General features: G+C 51.0%; 7 protein-coding genes across 7 annotated transcripts; 4 read left to right on the top strand and 3 right to left on the bottom strand.

Annotated features, from left to right (window-relative positions):
* Positions 1-321: 321 nt before the first annotated feature.
* On the top strand, positions 322-891 carry STEHIDRAFT_160513 (uncharacterized protein; the record flags this gene model as incomplete). Its single annotated transcript, XM_007308024.1, has 1 exon — positions 322-891. One exon carries the CDS (start codon positions 322-324, stop codon positions 889-891), a length of 570 nt encoding a protein of 189 aa, XP_007308086.1.
* A 628-nt stretch (positions 892-1519) lies between these two features.
* On the top strand, positions 1520-2277 carry STEHIDRAFT_160514 (uncharacterized protein; the record flags this gene model as incomplete). The annotated part of the gene is made up of 2 exons (XM_007308025.1): positions 1520-2182; positions 2236-2277. The coding sequence occupies 2 exons, from the start codon at positions 1520-1522 to the stop codon at positions 2275-2277; spliced, it is 705 nt and encodes a 234-aa protein (XP_007308087.1).
* A 480-nt stretch (positions 2278-2757) lies between these two features.
* On the top strand, positions 2758-3831 carry STEHIDRAFT_160515 (uncharacterized protein; the record flags this gene model as incomplete). Its single annotated transcript, XM_007308026.1, has 3 exons — positions 2758-2937; positions 3021-3719; positions 3781-3831. 3 exons carry the CDS (start codon positions 2758-2760, stop codon positions 3829-3831), a joined length of 930 nt encoding a protein of 309 aa, XP_007308088.1.
* Positions 3832-3862: 31 nt separating this feature from the next.
* STEHIDRAFT_171045 (uncharacterized protein) lies at positions 3863-6343 on the bottom strand (the record flags this gene model as incomplete). Its single annotated transcript, XM_007308027.1, has 4 exons — positions 3863-5465; positions 5528-5692; positions 5755-5891; positions 5948-6343. The coding sequence occupies 4 exons, from the start codon at positions 6341-6343 to the stop codon at positions 4046-4048; spliced, it is 2118 nt and encodes a 705-aa protein (XP_007308089.1). The 3' UTR covers positions 3863-4045.
* Positions 6344-7120: 777 nt separating this feature from the next.
* Positions 7121-10795, top strand: STEHIDRAFT_124224 (uncharacterized protein). Its single transcript, XM_007308028.1, has 8 exons — positions 7121-7374; positions 7438-7679; positions 7748-7840; positions 7911-8134; positions 8201-8390; positions 8450-10173; positions 10240-10557; positions 10633-10795. Exons 1-6 carry the CDS (start codon positions 7213-7215, stop codon positions 9876-9878), a joined length of 2340 nt encoding a protein of 779 aa, XP_007308090.1. The 5' UTR covers positions 7121-7212; the 3' UTR covers positions 9879-10173; positions 10240-10557; positions 10633-10795.
* Positions 10796-14021: 3226 nt separating this feature from the next.
* On the bottom strand, positions 14022-15071 carry STEHIDRAFT_64000 (uncharacterized protein; the record flags this gene model as incomplete). Its single annotated transcript, XM_007307742.1, has 4 exons — positions 14022-14457; positions 14522-14607; positions 14796-14807; positions 14883-15071. The coding sequence occupies 4 exons, from the start codon at positions 15069-15071 to the stop codon at positions 14022-14024; spliced, it is 723 nt and encodes a 240-aa protein (XP_007307804.1).
* A 394-nt stretch (positions 15072-15465) lies between these two features.
* On the bottom strand, positions 15466-18345 carry STEHIDRAFT_141475 (glyoxal oxidase). The gene is made up of 5 exons (XM_007308029.1): positions 18101-18345; positions 17928-18022; positions 17298-17863; positions 16861-17238; positions 15466-16804 (listed from the first exon to the last, which is right to left on the bottom strand). The coding sequence occupies exons 1-5, from the start codon at positions 18206-18208 to the stop codon at positions 15945-15947; spliced, it is 2007 nt and encodes a 668-aa protein (XP_007308091.1). The 5' UTR covers positions 18209-18345; the 3' UTR covers positions 15466-15944.
* Positions 18346-19250: the final 905 nt, after the last annotated feature.

Genomic DNA, 19250 nt, shown 5'->3' on the forward strand with positions numbered 1-19250 from the left:
CACATCTGTCAGACCGTGGCGGGATTGGTCGTACCTGAAGGCAGGACAGACGGGTATCTAAAGGTATCTCGACGGGGTCGCAAGGGCAGAGGAAGAGCATGGTCCTTGTCGGAATATCTGGATGTAGGTCTGTCATTTTTTTTTTCTTCCTCTGTGCTCACTATAAATGCGAGAATGGGTGAGCTTATGTTTCTGCGCCCAGATTTCCAGGCCTCACGCGCATATTTATCGCCCCACCTACACCTACCAAATATCCACCCACCCGTTCACTCTCCTACACATTTCGCATTCTCCTGCTCGCCATCTACGCTTAACTTCTTCATGGTTATGAGCCCTGTCGTTCTCGACGTCAGCTACAACTGGAATCATCCAAAGATCATCGAAGCGGGCTTCGATCCTCATTCTATCCGCCTTCGCATCGCTGCAGGTCCTCAGACTATGGCAATGTTCGGATACGAGATGGATGGTTTCTTTGTCGAGCCCCTCGACGATGTCGACGCCGAATCTAATACCTACGACCCCACCATCGCCAACAAACGGAAGTCTAATAGTCTTTCATCCCAATATTACGACAGCTCCGGCAGCGATCCTGATTCATGCGACGGTGACACTACTATTGATATATTCACCAACCGATTTGTCGACACCAGCAGCGAACAATACATCGCATCCAACATCAAACGATATATCGAGAAGCTAAGGAGCAGAGAGTACGAGGCTGTGATGATCGAATACTCGATCAGGATGGGCACAGACAAGGTAGAGACGGTGTTGTTCGAGAGGCTCGTGAATGCGACGAGGGAATTTGCGCCGAGGGCGAAGCTGGCATTTAATTGGAATCTGGGATCGACATTGGATGCCTTCAAGCGGGTGACACCGGTTCCCGTGTGAGGTTCTGTGCCTGGGGGCAGTGACACAGGTGAGTGTGGCCCTTCACAAGCCCCCCTTTGTGATCACTTTCGGGACGGCGCTGATTATTGGTAGGTCGCACATCTGTTGATCAGGGCGACTGCGATCTGTATGTGTTGTACGAAACACAAGCCAATGTATCTGTATCTGTATTAGAGGGTGAGTATTTCGGGATTGTGGCGGCCTTCGTGCGTTGATTTGACCGTCTCGTTTGCACATAGGGACATTATAATAATCATTTCTAATTTATGTTCCTTGCACAAATTCGGGCACTTTGTGTCTTCCTTCAGCTTGTATTCCAAGTTCCGGCGCTTAGGATCGTTGAGGGTGCACATAAGTATTATACCGTGCGACTCAAAGAGGTTCGACTTTTTGGATATGTTGACCATGAGTGCTCGCGTAACCACACAGCGTCACCAAACAGCATAGGGTTGCTAACACTTTGGGTTCTTATAGCTTTAAGTAAGCGAGCCCATGATTTCCGTGTTGCTCCTACGTCTCCAATGATATCATAGGCTGGGCATGGAGTTCACTGTGGCATATAAATGTGTCCCGAAGCTTCATCCATCCTTCAGACGATAATTCCAGCACTTACGCTCATACCATCATCATGACCGACGTCCGACCAATCTCAGAGAAAGACTTTCCGGCAACAAACAGCAAAATCCCACCAGGATTCAGCTACACTGGCAGAGTGCCCAGCAAACGAAACCCTTTGAAACCTCTCCCCGACTGCTTTACTCGCGAGCCAGACCCGAAATGCAGCTACAGACCACTGCGCTCACCAATCCACATTCCTTCTCGTAATATCAACAATCTCACCGAAGGGTTCCTCCCAATGTTCCCAGACGCACCTTCCCTCCTTGCACACGACGTACTCCCGGCGGATTTGTCACGTCTACTGGAAGACTGCCACCTGATAGGCAAACTTACGCTCGGACAACATATCGGGGCAGAACTTGTTCCCGAGCTCATGGGTGTAGAAGCGGTCGCGGGCTTCTTCATGGCGGAGGGAATTTCGGGACAGGCAGCGAAGAGAAGGGTGAAGAACGTAGGAGATTTATTGGACACATGGAATGAACAGTTCTTTGCGCCGAGGAAGTTGAGAGCGTGGGTGCATACCGGAGGGATGATCAAGGATACGGGGGATATCGGGAATGGGGCATATGGTGGTGATACCACGGGTGGCGAGAGTGACAACGGCTCGAAGGATCTGAAGAAGAAAATCAAGGAAAGGGTGAAGAAGGACAAGGATCGTAAGGCGGAGAAAAAAGTGAGTCTCCATCTCAAGGTGCATCACAGGTACTGACATTGTTCTTTCTACAGAAAGAAACAATATATCTTGTGATCGAGACACTCAAAGTCTAGCTCCACAATCCCAGCAATAGCCTACCATGTACGAATAGCGAAAAACTACTGTGAATCATGAATGCGGTTTTCACAGAATCACAGTTCCTCAAGGTGGTGAAGGCGTTTATCAACATACAATCCTGACATCGCTAACAACGGAACCGTCGTCTTCAAATCAGTCTGGACCATGTTGGGTCGACGAGCAGAGATGCTTGGAAGGATGTGTTGGTCTTTTCGGGCCATGTCTGGGAAATGCTCTCTGCACTTTTTTCTGCAACTCCATCTTACTCACAGACGACTGATTAGTAGGTCATAGTCGCTCCTCGTCCGCGGCGTACTCAAATTATGATCTCCATGGTGACTATTCCTGAAGGCTATGGACTAGATGTCACAGGTGTTGGCGTGTCCCAACCATCTTGTATTTAAGGTCGGTAGGATCAATTCCTCTAAGCTCTCATCGCAGACCAGTAATCATTCACCTGTAAACCGCCTTCGACCATGTACAGCTCGCGATCTGATCCCCAATACCCATCAGCCATGCCAAACCCACCGTTTCCCGGTACCGTTCCCCCCGAAGAGTCTTCGTACAACACCCCTTCTCGTTCGCCGAATTATCAAGACAACGGCATTGATTATCAGCCTCCTCACTACCCTTCGCCGTCGTCTCAGCCAGGAGAGGTTGGTCACTCACTTACAACATCCGAGAAACGTAGCTTTTTAGCTGAAAATACGCCCACTACTACCGCTGTACTTAACCCTAGTGGGATCCTGGTGCAAATTTCTTCGAAGCTTCCTCCCGGGGAGTGGCATCTGACTTTTCGCCAGGCCACACAGCTCCAAACACCCACGTCCCCCCAGGCTTTACCTATACCGGCCACGCTCCTCACCATCGTGACCCGCTTAACCCTCTTCCTGACGCATTTAATCGCCCGCCCAATCCATCTTGCACTTACTATCCGTTGTCCTCTCCGATTCATTTGCCATCAAAGAACCGAGAAAATCTAACAGAGGGTTTCGTCCCCATTCTCCCTGCTCCTCAAGAACTCCTTGCGCATGACGTCCTCCCAGCAGACTTTTCTCGCCTTCTTGAAGACTGTCACCTGATGGGCAAGTTATCGCTCATGGAGAAGGTCGGGGCGGAAATCCTACCCGAGTTCATGTCGCTCGCACCGGGCATGGGTTTCTTCGTCACACACGCACTCAAAGGAAAGATGGCCACGAAGAAGGTGCAGAGCGCAGAAGGTTTGGTGGAGGTGTGGGACGAGACGTTCTTCAGACCCAGAGGCTTGACGGTCCGGGTTCAGGTGGGCAAGGATGATGATGCACACGAGCATGTAGAGCAAATACATCATGGCGAGGAGGTTGGTATTGGTGGTCGTCGTCGCAGAGGCAGGGGTGAAGGGGGTATGAGCCGTCTCGAGATGAGGAGGCAGGAAAGGCGTGAGCATGGTGGCATGAGGGTGAGAACGTCTTTCGCATTGTTTTCCGAGTGTATACTGACATTGGTTTCTTATTTGTAAGGGAAAACACCATGATCCGGTCTACCTCATCATCGAGAATCAACCGCAGTGAGAGATAGTCTCTCACACATGGGATGATTATACGAATAGCGCCAGTACGGACTGACATTTCGTTATTTATGGATTCTGCCTCGTATACAATCAACGTCCTTCGTGTACATGTACGATGTCCGACGTAAGGTGCCGGTCGAAGATTTCAAGAAGTGGTGAACGCAGAATTCGCTTGGAATTCGCTGCAAGGATACAAATCTGGGTTGTGCAAGTTGCTATAACGTGTCGGACGACTCGGATTGGCGTCCGTGACGTTTCCATACCCCGAATGACCTCCATTGTGTTTCCAGATCCTTCTCCCCATCTGCAAACCCCACTGCCAATCGTTCTTCGCCAGGTTGCTCGTCAAACGCATCCAACAAAGATGTCTTCATCGAAAGCTCCGCTTTCAGCATCTCTGACCGATCCGAAGCATAAAGGGTGGCAGCCAGCGAAAGAGGGCTTGTAAGGCGCAACTGCGTGAGCTCCAAGGCCGACACCGTCCTTCCTTTCTCGCCTTCCTTTCTCACGACAGACGGTACCTGTAGGATCATGTCTCTGGAGAAGATGGTGGCCTGGACTAAGATTATCAACGCCGCCGCCGAGTAGATGTATAGAAGGGCGAGGAAGATGAAAATGGGCCACACGGGGTAACGTCCGAGGATCTGGTCGCTGATTTGGTACACCGTCGACACACTCGGTATGGTCTCGTTTGTGATGGTCGCGGCGGAACCAAGGGCCAGACGGGCGAAGTCTTGTGATAGAAAAGCCATCACAGAGTCGCTATTGTTGTCGTTGAAAACGCGTCCTTCGACGTTCGCAACGAGGCGCGACAAGTAGTGCCCTAATCGGGTGGGCGCTGCGAGGCCGTCAGAAAGCCCTGTGTTGGACAATACCTCGTTGACAACCGAGTAGCTGCCATTGAGATAGGTGAGAGTAACGTTGTAGAACGCGAGGGAGCAGTTTGTGAACATCACAGCCGTATTGCTGTCCTGTGGCATAAGGAGCGCGTTCGAAGCCTTCGCCGTATACACGGGATCGTCTCCATCAGACACCCAGACGAACTCCATCCATGTCGAGTAGGCGTTAAGAGGCGGTGGATTTGCGGTATTCAAGGTACCAACATCGTCCGAGGCTAGGGCAGCCGAGGTGTCCACGTGGTCACATCCTTCACAACTGGACGTTTGGAGATGCACCTGGGACTGGGCGTTCGCGGGCTCGCTGTCAGAAATCTTGCTGAAATCGAAGGGGACGAAGGAGGATGGAAAGCCTTCGCATGTGAGTGAAGTGTTGACACTGCACAAGGGAGTGACCGATTGGCACGATGCGCGCGCACCGTAGGTTTCCATGTCAAATTTGAGTAGCTGCGGGATAGAGGACACCACAATGACAGCCATATCGGATGCGTTGTTGATAGTGATGACTTGGAGGGCATCGGAGCTGTTGGAGGAAACCTGCATCCCAGGGGCAAGGCTATCAACTCCTGCACCCCAATAACCTGCACCGTAAAGACAGGGATGAATGGCGTCATAAAAAGGATCCGGGTAAGGTGGGCATTGACTTTGACTGATACTGAAGTTATTTTGAGTCTCTGTAGGAGAGAAGGTAGTGAATAATACTGTGGATGTCGAAGTGTGAAGCCACAGGTCTACGCCGCTATCGACAGGGAATAACAGTCAGTAATGCAAATAAAATATAGAGTCGATTGTGCAGTATACCTGGTCGCATGTGACAATAAAAACACGAAAAGGCCTACCACAAACGCCTTCTTCAACATAGTGGACGCACGGGATCGTCGTGTAGAGCTTCTAAGAAAGTATCTTGTGGTTGAAATTAGCGACGCAATGCTTGTTGCACCTAAAACCTCCACCAATAGGCCATACCTAAAGATAGTCAGACGAATGAAGAATATCAAGGACATAATATTACGGCTTGAAATACTCACTGCAAGGGTGTCGGCAGCTCAGCCTGACCGTGATCTATGTTGAGGTCCATTTGACGAACGTGATCAAGCCAATTCTGTGCGATCCGGAACGCATATAGCCCCATGATTACTGGAGTGGTGAGTGATAACACCGTTGACTGTACAAATCGATGTGAATAAAAATTGAGGTCGAGATTTGCAGGTAGGGACTTACGGCGGCGGACGATATCGTCAATCCCAGTAAACGACCAGAACGGAGGCCGCCCTCTGTGCGTTCCCCTTCGTCCAACAGGAAAGCACCGTCTTGCCAGACTTTGGTGATCGTCGGCTGAGTCTTGTGGATGATCAACCAGCCCAAAAGCGCCGATGCAATTCCAGCAGTTCCGACGAATACAATGACAGTAGAGAACACTACTCGCAAGCTGAGACGATGCGTCCGCGTCCCCTTGACGGGAGTGGCTGGCTCGTTATAGGCCGGACGAGATGACTCTGTCGACGGTGTGTAGGGATTGAAAGGCCCAACATCTTCGACGGGGGTGTCTTCATGTCCATGACCCAAGAAGGACCTGGTTTCGTCCATAGGCGCCCTATCTGCGGGGAGGGAGGCCATGTGTGGCGAGTGGTTCAAGGACAAAATGAGGCTAGGTGGACTCACTTTATAGTGGATCGAACTGATGAATAACAGCGTGATCCATGTTTGTGACGCCAAGAAAGTGAATATTCCCAGGTCAAGGTGATCTCTTGGGTTATAGACTTCCTACATAGTGATATTAAGATGATCACAGGAAGCAATGGCATAGCAACGTGAACCTACTATGGAGTCGTATCTCATTCCCGGTTCCATTTATAGTCAATGCAGAGTACTCTGTGACCGTCAAACATTCGATGAAATCTTTCCGCCCATATGGGTTAATGTGAGGAGGGGACGAAACGGACATGTGCCCGTCGTATTTGGGTCCAAGCTCTGCCATTTCTGGAAAGTTCCGGTATGGGAGAGGCACATGCAATTTCCTGAGACATAAGTGACTCGGATCGATGAATTCAACCCCTCAATGGATACCACGAAGAACAACTTCTGGCGGTTTGTACAAACTTCAAACAGAACTCTCAGATTATCACTGAAGTCAACTTTACCGTAACTTCCATTCGCGGGAACTACCTAGATTCGATATTCCAATAAAGGTCATGGTCAGTGGCCCTCCAACCTTTCGATAAGGTGAAGTACTCACTGAAGCGGCGGTGACGGAGAGCTGGAGAGATGGTCAGGACTCAGTGCCGAGGAAGGAAGATAACGTGGGTCCCAACCGACGCCATAATGTCGGCTCAAGAGCCCCGAGGCACGGAAGCCGCCGGTAAGCATCTCATCCATCCGCGCCGTCACCCAGCGGTTCACGAACGGCTTCACTCTCCTTTTAACTTATCCCCTCCTCTTCACCTCATTCACTCTCGCTCCCTCTGTCACATACATAGTGAAGAGTAATGGAGGCCTTTCATAAGCGGCTACGGCTTCGCAAGCAACGTTCGGACCTTGTTGTTCAAGGCTTGCGAGTATTCTGGGTCACCGTCGTCCTCTGGGGGGAAATTGGCATCTTTTATTGGAGCTTGTCAGACTGTACGTGGCCGGATAAACCCCTTGCTGAGGTGCGTAGATCTCCAGACACACATGAATACTTGTCACTGATATATATCCTACTTTATGTCCAGGCTTCGTCTAGAGTCCCAGCAGCAAAGCACATCCTACTCATCGCCGACCCATACGTTCTGCCTCCATCTACGAAACCGCTGGCGAAAATCACATCATGGCTCTCGCCCTCAGCATGGCCATCTATACGTCGCGAAGCTCATTTGCACAAATCATGGTCGGTAGCACGGCGCTTACACCCTGATCTCATAGTCTTCCTCGGGGACATGCTCGGGACAGGTAGATCCATGCAGGATGACATTGAGTAAGCATATCCGTTACGCTTCCCAATATCCGCCCGTCTGTGAGCAAAAGAGTGAACTTCGTAGATAGGTTCGATGCATATGTACATAAATTCCGAGACACCTTCCGCCTGGATGAGGAGCAGGCTGAGGTGAGATTCATCCCAGGAAATGGTGATGTCGGGTAAGTCGACTCCCAAACGTGCTCGAGGAAATGCATGGATCTAACGCTATCTATGTTTGGAACTGTGTAGACTTGGATCCGCGAATCACTTCGCAAAACATGTTTCTGAGCGTTACGCCTCCCACTTCGGACCTCCCAACCAACAACTTCACTTTGCAAACCACAGCCTCGTTCTTCTTGACGCGCCCGGCTTAGTGAACGAGGATTACCAGCGTGCAGGGCGCGGGACATCATTCGACGATTGGACCCCGCTGAAAGGTGGTGCGATCGAGTTCGTCAAGGACATTGCCATTCGTGAGTCTGCACTACCGGCTCTGCCATATATGGTTCTGACACCGCTCAATCGTCTGGCCCGTTTAGGATCTTCCGCGGACCCCACCATACTATTCACCCATATACCGCTGCACCGATCGGAGTCGCGGAACTGTGGCCCTTTACGTGAGCGTGGAGGATCCATCCACAGAGGTGTGGGGAAAGGATGGCAGAGTATGCTTGGGAAACAGACTTCTGCCTTTCTGCTCGAAACATTGAAGCCTGTAGCAGTATTCAGGTGCGTACGATGGCCTCACACTAGTTGAAATGCTGACACGCTACTGGATACTATTTCAGTGCGGATGACCGGGATTATTGCGAAGTGGAGCACACGCTTCCTTCAGAGATCGTAGGACGGACAAGGGTGCCCGGAAAATCCATCCATGAAATAACCGTCAAATCATTCTCGCCCTCTGTCCACATAACCCGCCCAGGCTTCCAACTTCTCTCCCTACTTCCCGCCTCATCACGTCCTTCTTCCTCGGCCGCGTCGCATTCGACCTCAACAGGTCTCAGCGTTCCCTCACAGAGCTCCGCCCAAACCTACTCATCCAAACTTTGTCTCCTCCCCGCCACCTCCTCAACAGCCCTTTCCCTCTACCTACCCATCTTCTTTCTCTCATTCGCCGTCCTCTTCATCGCACACTACAATGTCCGACGTACACGAGCACACAAGCTTACACATGCCCTGTCCAACTCTATAGGGGTTTCTGACTGGAGTATGAGGGAAAAGCTGGAGTTTCTACCCAAATTCACCGACGGAATCCGCTTCCCTCTCAATTCCAGTCGCGCACCCGGCTACGGCGGTGAAGACAGTGAGAAATCGGGCGCGGATACACCAAGTAGGTACATACAACCTTCGACATACTTCGAGATGCCATTGCCGGCCTCAAGCCCGGTCCCCAAGACGCCAAGAACACCGTGGACGCCCTGGAGCCCTGTTCCCGTAACGGGCTTTCCTGGTTCTAGCTCGCAACAGCTGCCCCGTACACCTCGTACACCACAAATGCCTCTGTCCAGATCTACTTCGAACTCCAATCTCACCTCGCTGCAATACGGACCGGATGACGAGGATGACGACCATTACTCCTACGGTGCGAGAGCGGATGATGTTGAGAGAACGCCCCGGACTCCCTCGTATAGCAGTCCCCAACGCAGCAAAGCACCATCCTCAGGTTCCAGGATGGGAGGACGATCGAATGCGAAGCATGGGCTGGGGTTGGGGATCAGCTCCTCGAGAGTCGGGAGTATGACCAGTTTGAGTGGAGGCGCAGTCGGAGTGGATGAAGATTACCATTCGACCTCTGGGCCTGAAGGGTCGGGATCTGGGAGCGGAGAGAGTGGGTCAGCGGATAACGAGGCAAGCGAAGGGGAGTATGTTTATGTTGGTGCCGGTGCTGGGGGCCGACGAGGGGCCGGAGCCTCTGGAAAATCAAGACAGCTATCGAAGCCTCCGTCGGGGAGGTCTGTCATGAAAGACCCGGAGGCGAAGCCTGCAGCACCATTGTTGAGGGAACGTGCACCTAGGTCGGTGATCGGAGTATTGAGATGGGGATTGAGGAATTGTTTGTTGGCTGTGCCGAGGATGGTGGGCAGGGGTGGTGGTGGTCTGGGTAAGGGGAGGGAGAAAAGAGGATTGGTGGAGGGCGTGATTGCGGATCTGGGGAGGGTGGTGTGGCCTGCGATGATCGTCTGGATAGTTCTGTCGTGGTGGTTTTCGCGATGAGTGGACTTTATGATTTGTGAAACGGACCTCGGGGGTAGAATTATCTTATTACGCACGCGCACTCGTTACTTAGGACAGAGACAGGTTGGAGTTTGTCTTATGTCCTGGACGTTTAGTTAGTCTACGATTAGAACAATGCGAACCTCTTTTTGGCATTGTGACCGTGTATTTGTGTGTGTAGCTCTTGTAAGGCATGGCGCATGCTGTCAAATGCGAATATGTTTGTTTTACCAACTGCCTAGCAAGTCGATTAAATAGAACTCTAGTCCAGAGTGGTATGGTAAGTTCCTGCACGCTGAAGCAGGTAATCAGCTACATAGTCGAGTGTTTGACGATCGGCTTAAACTCATGAGAAACATACCTCTAGCCAAGACCTGCAGAGTCCGAAAACCTCGCCTGTGTACCACATCAACATTCTCAACGCGAACAAAAACCGCCCTCTACTGAGTTTTCAGGAAGTTCTGCTCCCGTATTCTCTGCCTATTCTCCTTCCTCATTCTCTTCTTCTCCGCAAATCCTCCTGGTCCGTCATCCTCCAACACCTTCTTCTCGAGCAACTTCCACAACCATGGTGGGTATTCGTCGTCTGGGAGAGCGAGAACGGGCGGCTGATCCTTGAGCCATGTTACACCCTTCAGGACTGTATTTGGTGGACATATAGAGCGTGATGTCGGTGCACCTGCATAATCAACCATAATATTCGGAGGAGACCCTGTTCAATAAGCTAGAGACGGTTGAAGAGCAAATGACGCACCATCAGCTGAAGCCTCGGGTATTGAGGCTGCTGCCGCAGATGGGGCAGCATTTTTACCAGCCGCAGGCTTCGCCGCCTCAGCTGCAACTCGTGATGAAGAGGAGAATTGGCAGCAGCATTGAAATGCTGGTCTGTGTGGCACCCACCGTGGAAGAACGCGAAGGAAAGACATGGGGATGTGACGTGACTCAAGTGCAGTCACGGTCGCGAATTGGGCGAGAATTGTGGCCGTCCAGGCGGATCCGCCGAACACCGGGAGAGGTGCTGGACAAGTTCGCTTGCTTCCGCTCCTGAGGGCGACTCAGACTGTCCGTCTCGCATTCACCGTGACCTTCGTCTTCAGGTGTCTTTCCTCAGTCGTCCTTTGGTTTCCTCTAGAACTACCTTTGCGCATGTATCATAACAAAGGCTTCTTAAGTTCATAGCCTTTTTCATTCTTCATTACCAACGAGTTATTCTACCTTTCCTCCGCAACTACACACTTCGAACAATTCCAGATGCACACCCGCCCCGACCTAACTAGACCCTCTGACTGCCATAATTCGATGCGACGCGCTACTCTCGTTGAACGTGTATCAACTCAATCTCCTCGGTAGCCTCCCTGACGTAAACCTTGATGTATACAACTCAGCCTGTGCCTGCGTAATTGATACAAGTAAGAGCATGCTTACAACAGGAATGAGTGTAACACTACGGCCACCAGCACTTGTTGCCACCGCAATATCATCGCCTTGCTGCCTTACACTACTTCCCTCGTCGGAATTTCCGTCACTGTCTTTGCTTGAACTACTCCGCGGGTCCAGCGGTGCACCAATATTGCCCAGAAAACGACCTTGGGCAAAGACTAGACCGGATGTGACGTTGTAAGTGGAAGTTGAATTCGGGTTAAATGACCGCAGGTTGAGAAAGAGGCGGTTGACCAGCAGATTGGGCAATCTGTGTGGGAAATCTGTTTAGTCCCATCCAAGCTACATATGAAGCAAGACCCATACATATTGAAGAACGGCGCGAGGGAGTTTGTTGCCAATATTGAAATCTCAGAAGCATTCTAAAAATGAGAGTCAGGTAAACGGAAATATCGTGTCAATCTTCGAGGCTAACCTGAGCAACGGATATCTATAGGAGACATCAGCCACGACATTGAATTTCGAGTGCGAGTGGTGCGTACAACACGAAGAGCACCATCTGCCACTCCAACAGCAGTTACTACACTGGATACCAGTCAGAAATCTCTCCCCACGAATCGTTCTTCCTAGAAGTGACACTGACAAGAAATAGAGAGTTCCTGGGTAATCATCAGGTTGGTACCTTAGCTTGAACAAGAATGGATTCACCATCACGAAGCAGGATCTCATTGATGCTTGTTTGACCGTTGCTACGCGTCTGAAGAGCATGTCGGTACGTTTGAACGATTGTAAGCCCGAAGACGAAGGTGTCAAACAGCAAGGTCAGGACCACGGTGGATACCTCGACTGTTACGGAATGGAAATAATTTTTGAGACTGAGACACGCGAAACACTTCGGGGAAGCTTACGTCTGCCCATCAGAGAATGTTATCCAAATTCAGCACGAAGAAGGCATGGCTGATTTGCTCACCGCTCGTACAAAGGCGCACTGGCATCTACGAAGTCGATCAGGCACGTGGACAATGCCTCGTAAGGTGTTCCTTGTGTTGACCCTCCTACACACATAAAATAATCCATCTTGGCTCGTTGCCGCGACCTCAACAAGACCTTACAGAGACTGAGAAGAAGAAGACGAAACGCTCACCCATACGTCTAAGCCAAACCTTGCAAGAACCAATGCAGATGCCACCGAAAGAACCATCCTGCTGTGACCACAGACAGCATAGACCCTGAGGGTGAACAACACTACACCAAGATGGGTGAAACTTGAGGTCGTCACGGTTCAGGAAGAGTATGACATCGAATATGGACTGACTATTCGTGGCGATGAGCGTAATGATCTGTAGCGTATTGTATGTCCTGTATAGTATATCGCAGCTATGTACAAGGACAGAGCGCATGAAGTTGCATGGCACTGTAGTATTTGGAGAGCATATGACCTACCTGCTGTTGCTGGCAGAACCAGGGCCAATCGCCGTTAAGTCGAGGACAAGATATACTCCGAAAACATAGCGGTTTATCAGAAATAGCACTCCGGTCCCTGTCAGTTTTCTTGACCAAAGAGCTTCGATTTCGGTTGGTAGAGTCTGGATATAATCAAAAATCCACAAGGCTAATGAGATAGAGGTCAATGAATGAGTTTTAATGAGTAATAGAATAGCACAGACTTGCAGCAGAGAAAATGCTATAATTGCTGATGAGCCTAGACATCGTGGCACCGATATGTTAGAGGGGGCGAAAGGAGCTTCCTAGAGGTGCTACACCTACCATAACCGTTCTTCGAGAATGATTCGTTGTAGATGCATGCCTGTGGTCAACGTGATAGTAGAGCAGGAGTTTCGTGCGTGGTCGTTGAGACTTTGAGACCCTTTAAATAGTACCACTGAAACAGCCAGTCGCTGTCGCTCAGAAAAGTCGCATGGGGTACCCAGTGTGAGAAAAGTCAATATTAGGATCCTTCCAAGATGATTTGGGTGTTTAAATATCCTGAGAGATCCCTGGGCGACGTGTTCCATGCGTCGAACTTCGAACAGGGTGTCCAGGACAAAAGACAGGAGCAGAAGCGCGAGGTGCAACCGTCCATAGCCGCACACAGCGTAACATGCTTAACGGTCAGGGAGAGGATCGCGATGCTTCAAGTTGGTAGTCCCAAGTGAATAACGATAATGTGACGATTCAAGCAGATGATGCCCTACCGCGGAGACATTCTTCTCGATGAATGTAAACTTCCACGTACCCGCATCAATGCAGCGAAGCCCACGCTATGGGATACCAAGAGTACAATGACAAGTTAAAATAGCGCTTTTGCGCGGCAAGGACAATACCGTCGCGTCAGGGGCTACCACCAAGACACTTGACAGTTCGGCGGAAACATGTGGGACAGGACGGAATGGATTGGACGCCGCGGGAGACGTCCTCATTGAACATTCATCTTTTGTACGATGCGGCACGCACTGCGATGACAAGGATAAACAAGTGGACCTGGCATACTTAAGGTTGATCACCCACAGTATTCAAAAATTGTGTTCTAAGATTCGAAGAATGAGCTAGCGGGCCGGGGCCGAAACCGAGTTGAATGTATCGACGGGACTTGCCAAGAGGTCAGTCGTAGAGCACATGAATCCTCGTACCGGAGATGTCGAGATAGTACATTCATGTCTTAGGGCAAGGCCACTCTAAGTTTTTCGACCTATGACCGGAGCCGCCATAGCTTGTTAGTATACAGGAGATGATTGACAGCAGGTCTTCAAAAGAAAATCTCTTTTAAATGCAAGGTATGATTGAGAATATGCTTACCCAATCGTCCCGCCAATTATGCTTCTCCTGAATTAACTTTGCAGTCTTCTGATCTGGTAATACTATGGACACGAAATCTATCAGTTTCATCTCCCTCTCCATCAACACAAACCTCGCCAATCCGAGACCTCCCTTCTTCCGCAGAAAGGCCGCACTCAGCTCCATGGCATCCACTTGCTCGTCTCCCGAAACCCCTTTTCCGCTCAGCCGCTTCCGCAATTCAGCGTCAGTCAGCGTACAGCCATTTATAATAGTGTATTTGGCACCCGGAGGCTGACTGGCATGGTCAGGTTTGAGGGATACAGAGATGATCAAGGCGTGCGTCGTTGCAGCGGTGGGATTATGACCAAGATTCAAAGCGCAGATGAAAGCGCAGCGAAGCAAGTCGTTATTGGTGTTGTGCCTATAGCGTACGTACCGTTCGGAATTAGAGCGATTGATTGGAGTCGTGAACAGGCGATACTGACCATTTCCTGAAAACACCGACTCGCTGGATTAGTTCTGGGTTTCCCTCCATCTGCTTCCTTCCTTCGACACTGCCTTTACAGGGAGCCTGTGATGCAGGGGGGCAGCACGCATGGACGTGAGGAGTCCGAAGGCACAACGCCCGTTTATAACATGGAGACGAACCTTATGGAGCGGCCAACTGGCGACCTGACATTCTTTACTCTGTGGCGTACAGCAGGGATATCATCAGTACTGGGCTTAAACGTAGCAGTAAGCCCCAAAATCAAGACTGACACAATATATAACCTTCACCGTAAAATCATGAGAGCCGACGTATCCGTCAATACTGTGTATGGTCCTCTAAAAAAAGCGACTACGCACCTCCTTACACTTCGCACAAGCCTGAAAGGGTTTTATGCCTGGCTCCTGCTTCTTCTCGCACCAATGACAGACCTTGCGCGTCCGCGATTGGCCTTTCAAATGCCGGATACGCTCCTCATTTCTCTCCTGTTTCTCTTCTGATGAAAAGGTGGTCTTCGTGCCGATACTGGAGCCAACAGTAGTGGCCATGGTGTCTTGTGGCGGTTCTAGCCGAGTTCACGAGGCCGGCACTTGCCGTCCAGCCGTGGGCGTGCCGCAAGCGAAAACTTCGCCCTCCGCTCTTCCCTCCGCTCTCCGCTAAGCCTCTACATCGCTTCTGTTCCTCGCCCTCGTCTCTCTGCCATTCGCAACATCGCCGCCAGAGTGTTCACGATCAGCATTATTTTTTTAATAGTTTCAGTCATGATGTTGAACGTCCTTCATTGCCAATTTGCGCGAGGAGTGAATGTGGCGGTGGCCACGTCGAAGGAGCGCAACCTGAAAGGCCTGGTCTACGTACTGCTTTCCTATGGCTGAATTCTCGATATTTTTTGTTGGGAACGAGTGAAAGACAGTGTAAGGTTATTATCAATCAAACAAAACAAGTGAGCGACGAGAGATGTATATATCACAGACATATGAGTACGATGACGGTCAGAACGGGAGGACGGAGAATGAACGGGATAAATAGGGATTATCAAGATTGAGGCGGAATGTAGGGATGCGGCTGCTGTTGAATAAAGGCAGGAACCGTAAGTACGTATGCGAGCGACATGAAGTGTTTATATACAGAGGTATAGGATAACGAATGACAGGTGATAGCACAGAGTCCGCGGCGATGGGTAGGGTTCGGCGAGGATGGAGGGGTGTTAGGCGGATGGGTAGGAAGGTACTACGCGGGATAAAGGATATGCAAAGCGTCCGAAGAGTCATCAAGTCTATCAGAGTCCATGATGAAAAACCAAATTGCATGCGAAGAAAGGTAGTTCAATGTCAGCGATCAATAGAGTCAGCCATGCAAGCACATCAGATGCGCATGTGGTCGTTAGGACCATCTCCTAGAGACCAATCAGACGAAACATCTCACAGCCCCAACATCGCAAGCCCAGCACCGGCCAACATCACCGCACCGTACATCGCACCCATGCTACCGATCCTCACGCCCTCTACTGACCTCGCACCACTGGATTGATCGCTCGAATTGCTCGAACCAGATCCAGTGCCCGATGTATCATCAGACGAAGGTTGGCTTGTAGGCAAGTCCGCCACGCTCGACAACGTCTGTGTCTCGATATTCCCACTGCCCACTCTCACCATCGTTCCGTTACTCGGAATTCCGTTGATCGTGACGAACAACAACCCTGGGCCAGGCTGGAACAAATTTGCGTTGGGGGGAGGTTGTGAGACGTGGTAGGTGATCGTTCCATTCGACGCAACGGAGTACGTGCTGTTGAGTTGCATAGCGCGCTGTCCCATGTTCATAGCGTGAGTCGTAAATCCGGGACGCATGAGCCAGATGGAAGTGTTGGCGGCAGCGGTGTTTGCGGATCCAGAGTAAGACGAAGAGTCGACGGTGACATCGAAGTAGTTTCCACCGTAGGAGAGCGTCGAGGGAATGCCCTGTGGCGAGGGGCGAGTGGTGGCGCTGAAGTAAGACGGGTAGAATATTTCGGCGGTGTAGGTGGTGGGGAAGTAGGTAGTGAGGTTGACGTCGACATTGGGATTGGAGCCAGCGACGAAAACGGAACCGTCAGCGAGGAGAAGTGCTGTGGAGTGGTATAGACGAGGAAGAGAAGAGCTGCCAAAGCCCGCGCTGGAGAAGCGGCTTCCCTTCGCTGCGTTCGGGTTATAGAGGACAGGCTGGGTGACGGGTCCAGCCGCGAGGGACATGCCATAGGGCATCTGACTATAAGACTCGGTCTCTCCAGTTTGTGTAGCGTATCCTGAGGACATTGTTATTATGACGTGAAGGGGATGATCATGCACTTTTTTGACGTACCTGCAGTACCATTCTGACCTCCGTTCAATATCAGCATCGTCCCGTCCGGAAGAGCAATAAACTGGCCCATCGTACGACCAACAGGCAGATCGTCGTCCTGCTCGTATGCCGGAGTAGATCCATCGGTAGGTTCTGGTGTAAGGCGTTGGCAATCGGTCGAGGCGGGGTAATCAAAAGTGTTGATAGCTGGCCAAGAATAGTCTCCCCAGTCTTGTTCGGGAATGTCGGATCCACCGCAGAAAAGGAGAGTAGGGTTCCAGTTGTTCGCAGGGGTGAGGGGAAGCATAGCGACGGCGCCCGACGCAGGGTAGACGCGGACAACGTGACCAGGCATGTCAGGGAGGGGCGTCTCAACGTTGTTATAGTAATCCCACAAGACTAGAGAGAAAAAATTGTGAGAAACGAAACGAAAGTACGAAACCAAGGATCAAACATACCAGTAGACCAATTAGCTTGTACGAGCATCTGCCCGGACGGCATAAGATAGGTGTGTGCGTACGAATTCAAACCGCTAGTCTGGATCATGAACTGCATGACCTGAGCGGTCCCATTCGAGGGATAGAACTCGTAAGTCGGCTCAGCAGCGCCTCCTTCGTACTCTGGATCGGTGTTGGGGTAGTTCCTGTTGATGTATCCACCGTTCACGAAACCACCGACCAAGACAACGCTTCCATCCGCGAGAGGCTCCGCTCCTGGGTACCATCTGTGCTTCTGCATCTGCAGGCCGTTGGGTGAATCGTACCAGGAGCAGCCCGACGACGAGACGTCACCGTCACAGGGAGTGATAATCCGGATGGCTTTGGTACCGTCGTAGTCTTGGTAGGTAGCATCATAACTAGCGCTCGAACCACCGGCTTGCTTCACCGAACCGATGTCACCTCCGGTGGTGATGGCGCCGTTGCCACCAAAGGTTGCGAAAGATCCATTTGGTAGATGCATACCCGCCGCACAGAACGGGTTAGTCTCCACATCCATGACTGTGGCGGTGCGGGAGGCGACATCCCTATAACATGCAGGAAACGTTGGGTGAAGGGTAGACGGAAGGGCTCGGGGCAGTAAACACGCACCATACTGACGCCCAAGCTGGGTGACCGTTAACTTGTGCTGCATTTCCCTCTGTTTTGTCAAGAATGTAGACCTTGCCCTCGTTACCAAGGAACATCTACGATTGCGGTGTACGCAAACGGGGTCGACCCTTCAGCGCCACAATAGCCAGAAAAAATGGGCGGATAATGCTCACCATCATGGCGCTCACTAGGGTATCCCCAACCTGTTCGAACGAGCCTGCAGTCTGCGCGAGCGCGGGGCTAGCAGCCACCCCCAGAGCGAGGAGTGACGAGAAGAACATTGTGAATGGAAAAGAGTGGCGTTTCTCTTCAGCAAAAATATTACTAGGAGGTAGAAAGAAGGGAAAGAGAGAAATTCAAGCCCAAGACGAGGCAGACGACGGCCGAAAGGATAGCTGAGGGATGAAGCGAGCAGGAGCAAGAGGGGAAACGGGTCGCACAAGACTTGGCGCCCTGTTTTTGTAAACGTCAAGGCGGACATGCATCACCGCCCTGTCACTCCATCCGAACTCCATCAATTTCATAACATCTACGCCGGATCACTTGAAATAGACTATTCGTGTTGATTCCACCTATAAGTAGATTCATGATGGTCAAAATATCCTGATGTTCCGCGAATCTGACCATACTTGTCAAAGCATTGGTCCCAAACTCACTTCGATCGGCTCACCCGAACACTGACACCTGACGGTGGCCTTGTGTGGCGTAAAAAGTAGTCGAATGGACGGTCAGAATATTCCGTGTGAGTCTTTTCTTTTTCGTCTCTGTCGCAAGCGAACAACGACCCGTCGACAGAATTGTAACCGTTCTTCAAGCTTCACGTCCGACTCATTTGCACTGCACTTTTCCGAGATCGTCATGACACAGAGCATGGACCCCTTCGGCGCGACTATTCTAGGTCGAAAGTATTCGCGCCACCATCCAAATATGCATGATGAGGAGGTCAGTTGACTGGGACGTCGTTGGGCACGAAATACGTGGTGCCAAGAAACGTCCACAAGCATGTTATTGACCATAAGCGTACGGACTTCCCAGGGGTGGCATACTCAACCCATTGTGCCCTTGCCCAACAGCTTTCAACTGTGCACATCGGCTAACGGTTCAGAAGTACTGTACTTGTACGGGCTATGCAAGTTGCCATCGGCCATCCCGAATTGACTGATTGAGTTGCCGTCTACGGGGCTGCATCAATAACTTAGTTACGCCACATGTGGCGCGGGGACCATTCCTCCTCTGGCGGCCTTCGTTCTGTGTCTCTGGTCCTACTAATAGCACGCCTACTACACCGTATTAGGCGGAGCCAGAAATCCACCTACGCCTCAA

This window comes from Stereum hirsutum, assembly GCF_000264905.1.
Source record: "Stereum hirsutum FP-91666 SS1 unplaced genomic scaffold STEHIscaffold_14, whole genome shotgun sequence".
NCBI lineage: Eukaryota > Fungi > Basidiomycota > Agaricomycetes > Russulales > Stereaceae > Stereum > Stereum hirsutum.

Coding starts and splice junctions, on each gene's coding strand:
- STEHIDRAFT_124224 (XM_007308028.1), top strand. CDS start 7,213: ATGGAGGCCTTTCATAAGCGGCTACGGCTTCGCAAGCAACGTTCGGAC. Junction 7,375..7,437: donor CGGATAAACCCCTTGCTGAG/GTGCGTAGATCT, acceptor CTTTATGTCCAG/GCTTCGTCTAGAGTCCCAGC. Junction 8,391..8,449: donor AAGCCTGTAGCAGTATTCAG/GTGCGTACGATG, acceptor ATACTATTTCAG/TGCGGATGACCGGGATTATT.
- STEHIDRAFT_141475 (XM_007308029.1), bottom strand. CDS start 18,208: ATGTTCTTCTCGTCACTCCTCGCTCTGGGGGTGGCTGCTAGCCCCGCG. Junction 18,023..18,100: donor CCCTAGTGAGCGCCATGATG/GTGAGCATTATC, acceptor CCGCAATCGTAG/ATGTTCCTTGGTAACGAGGG. Junction 16,805..16,860: donor AGGTCAGAATGGTACTGCAG/GTACGTCAAAAA, acceptor CAATGTCCTCAG/GATACGCTACACAAACTGGA.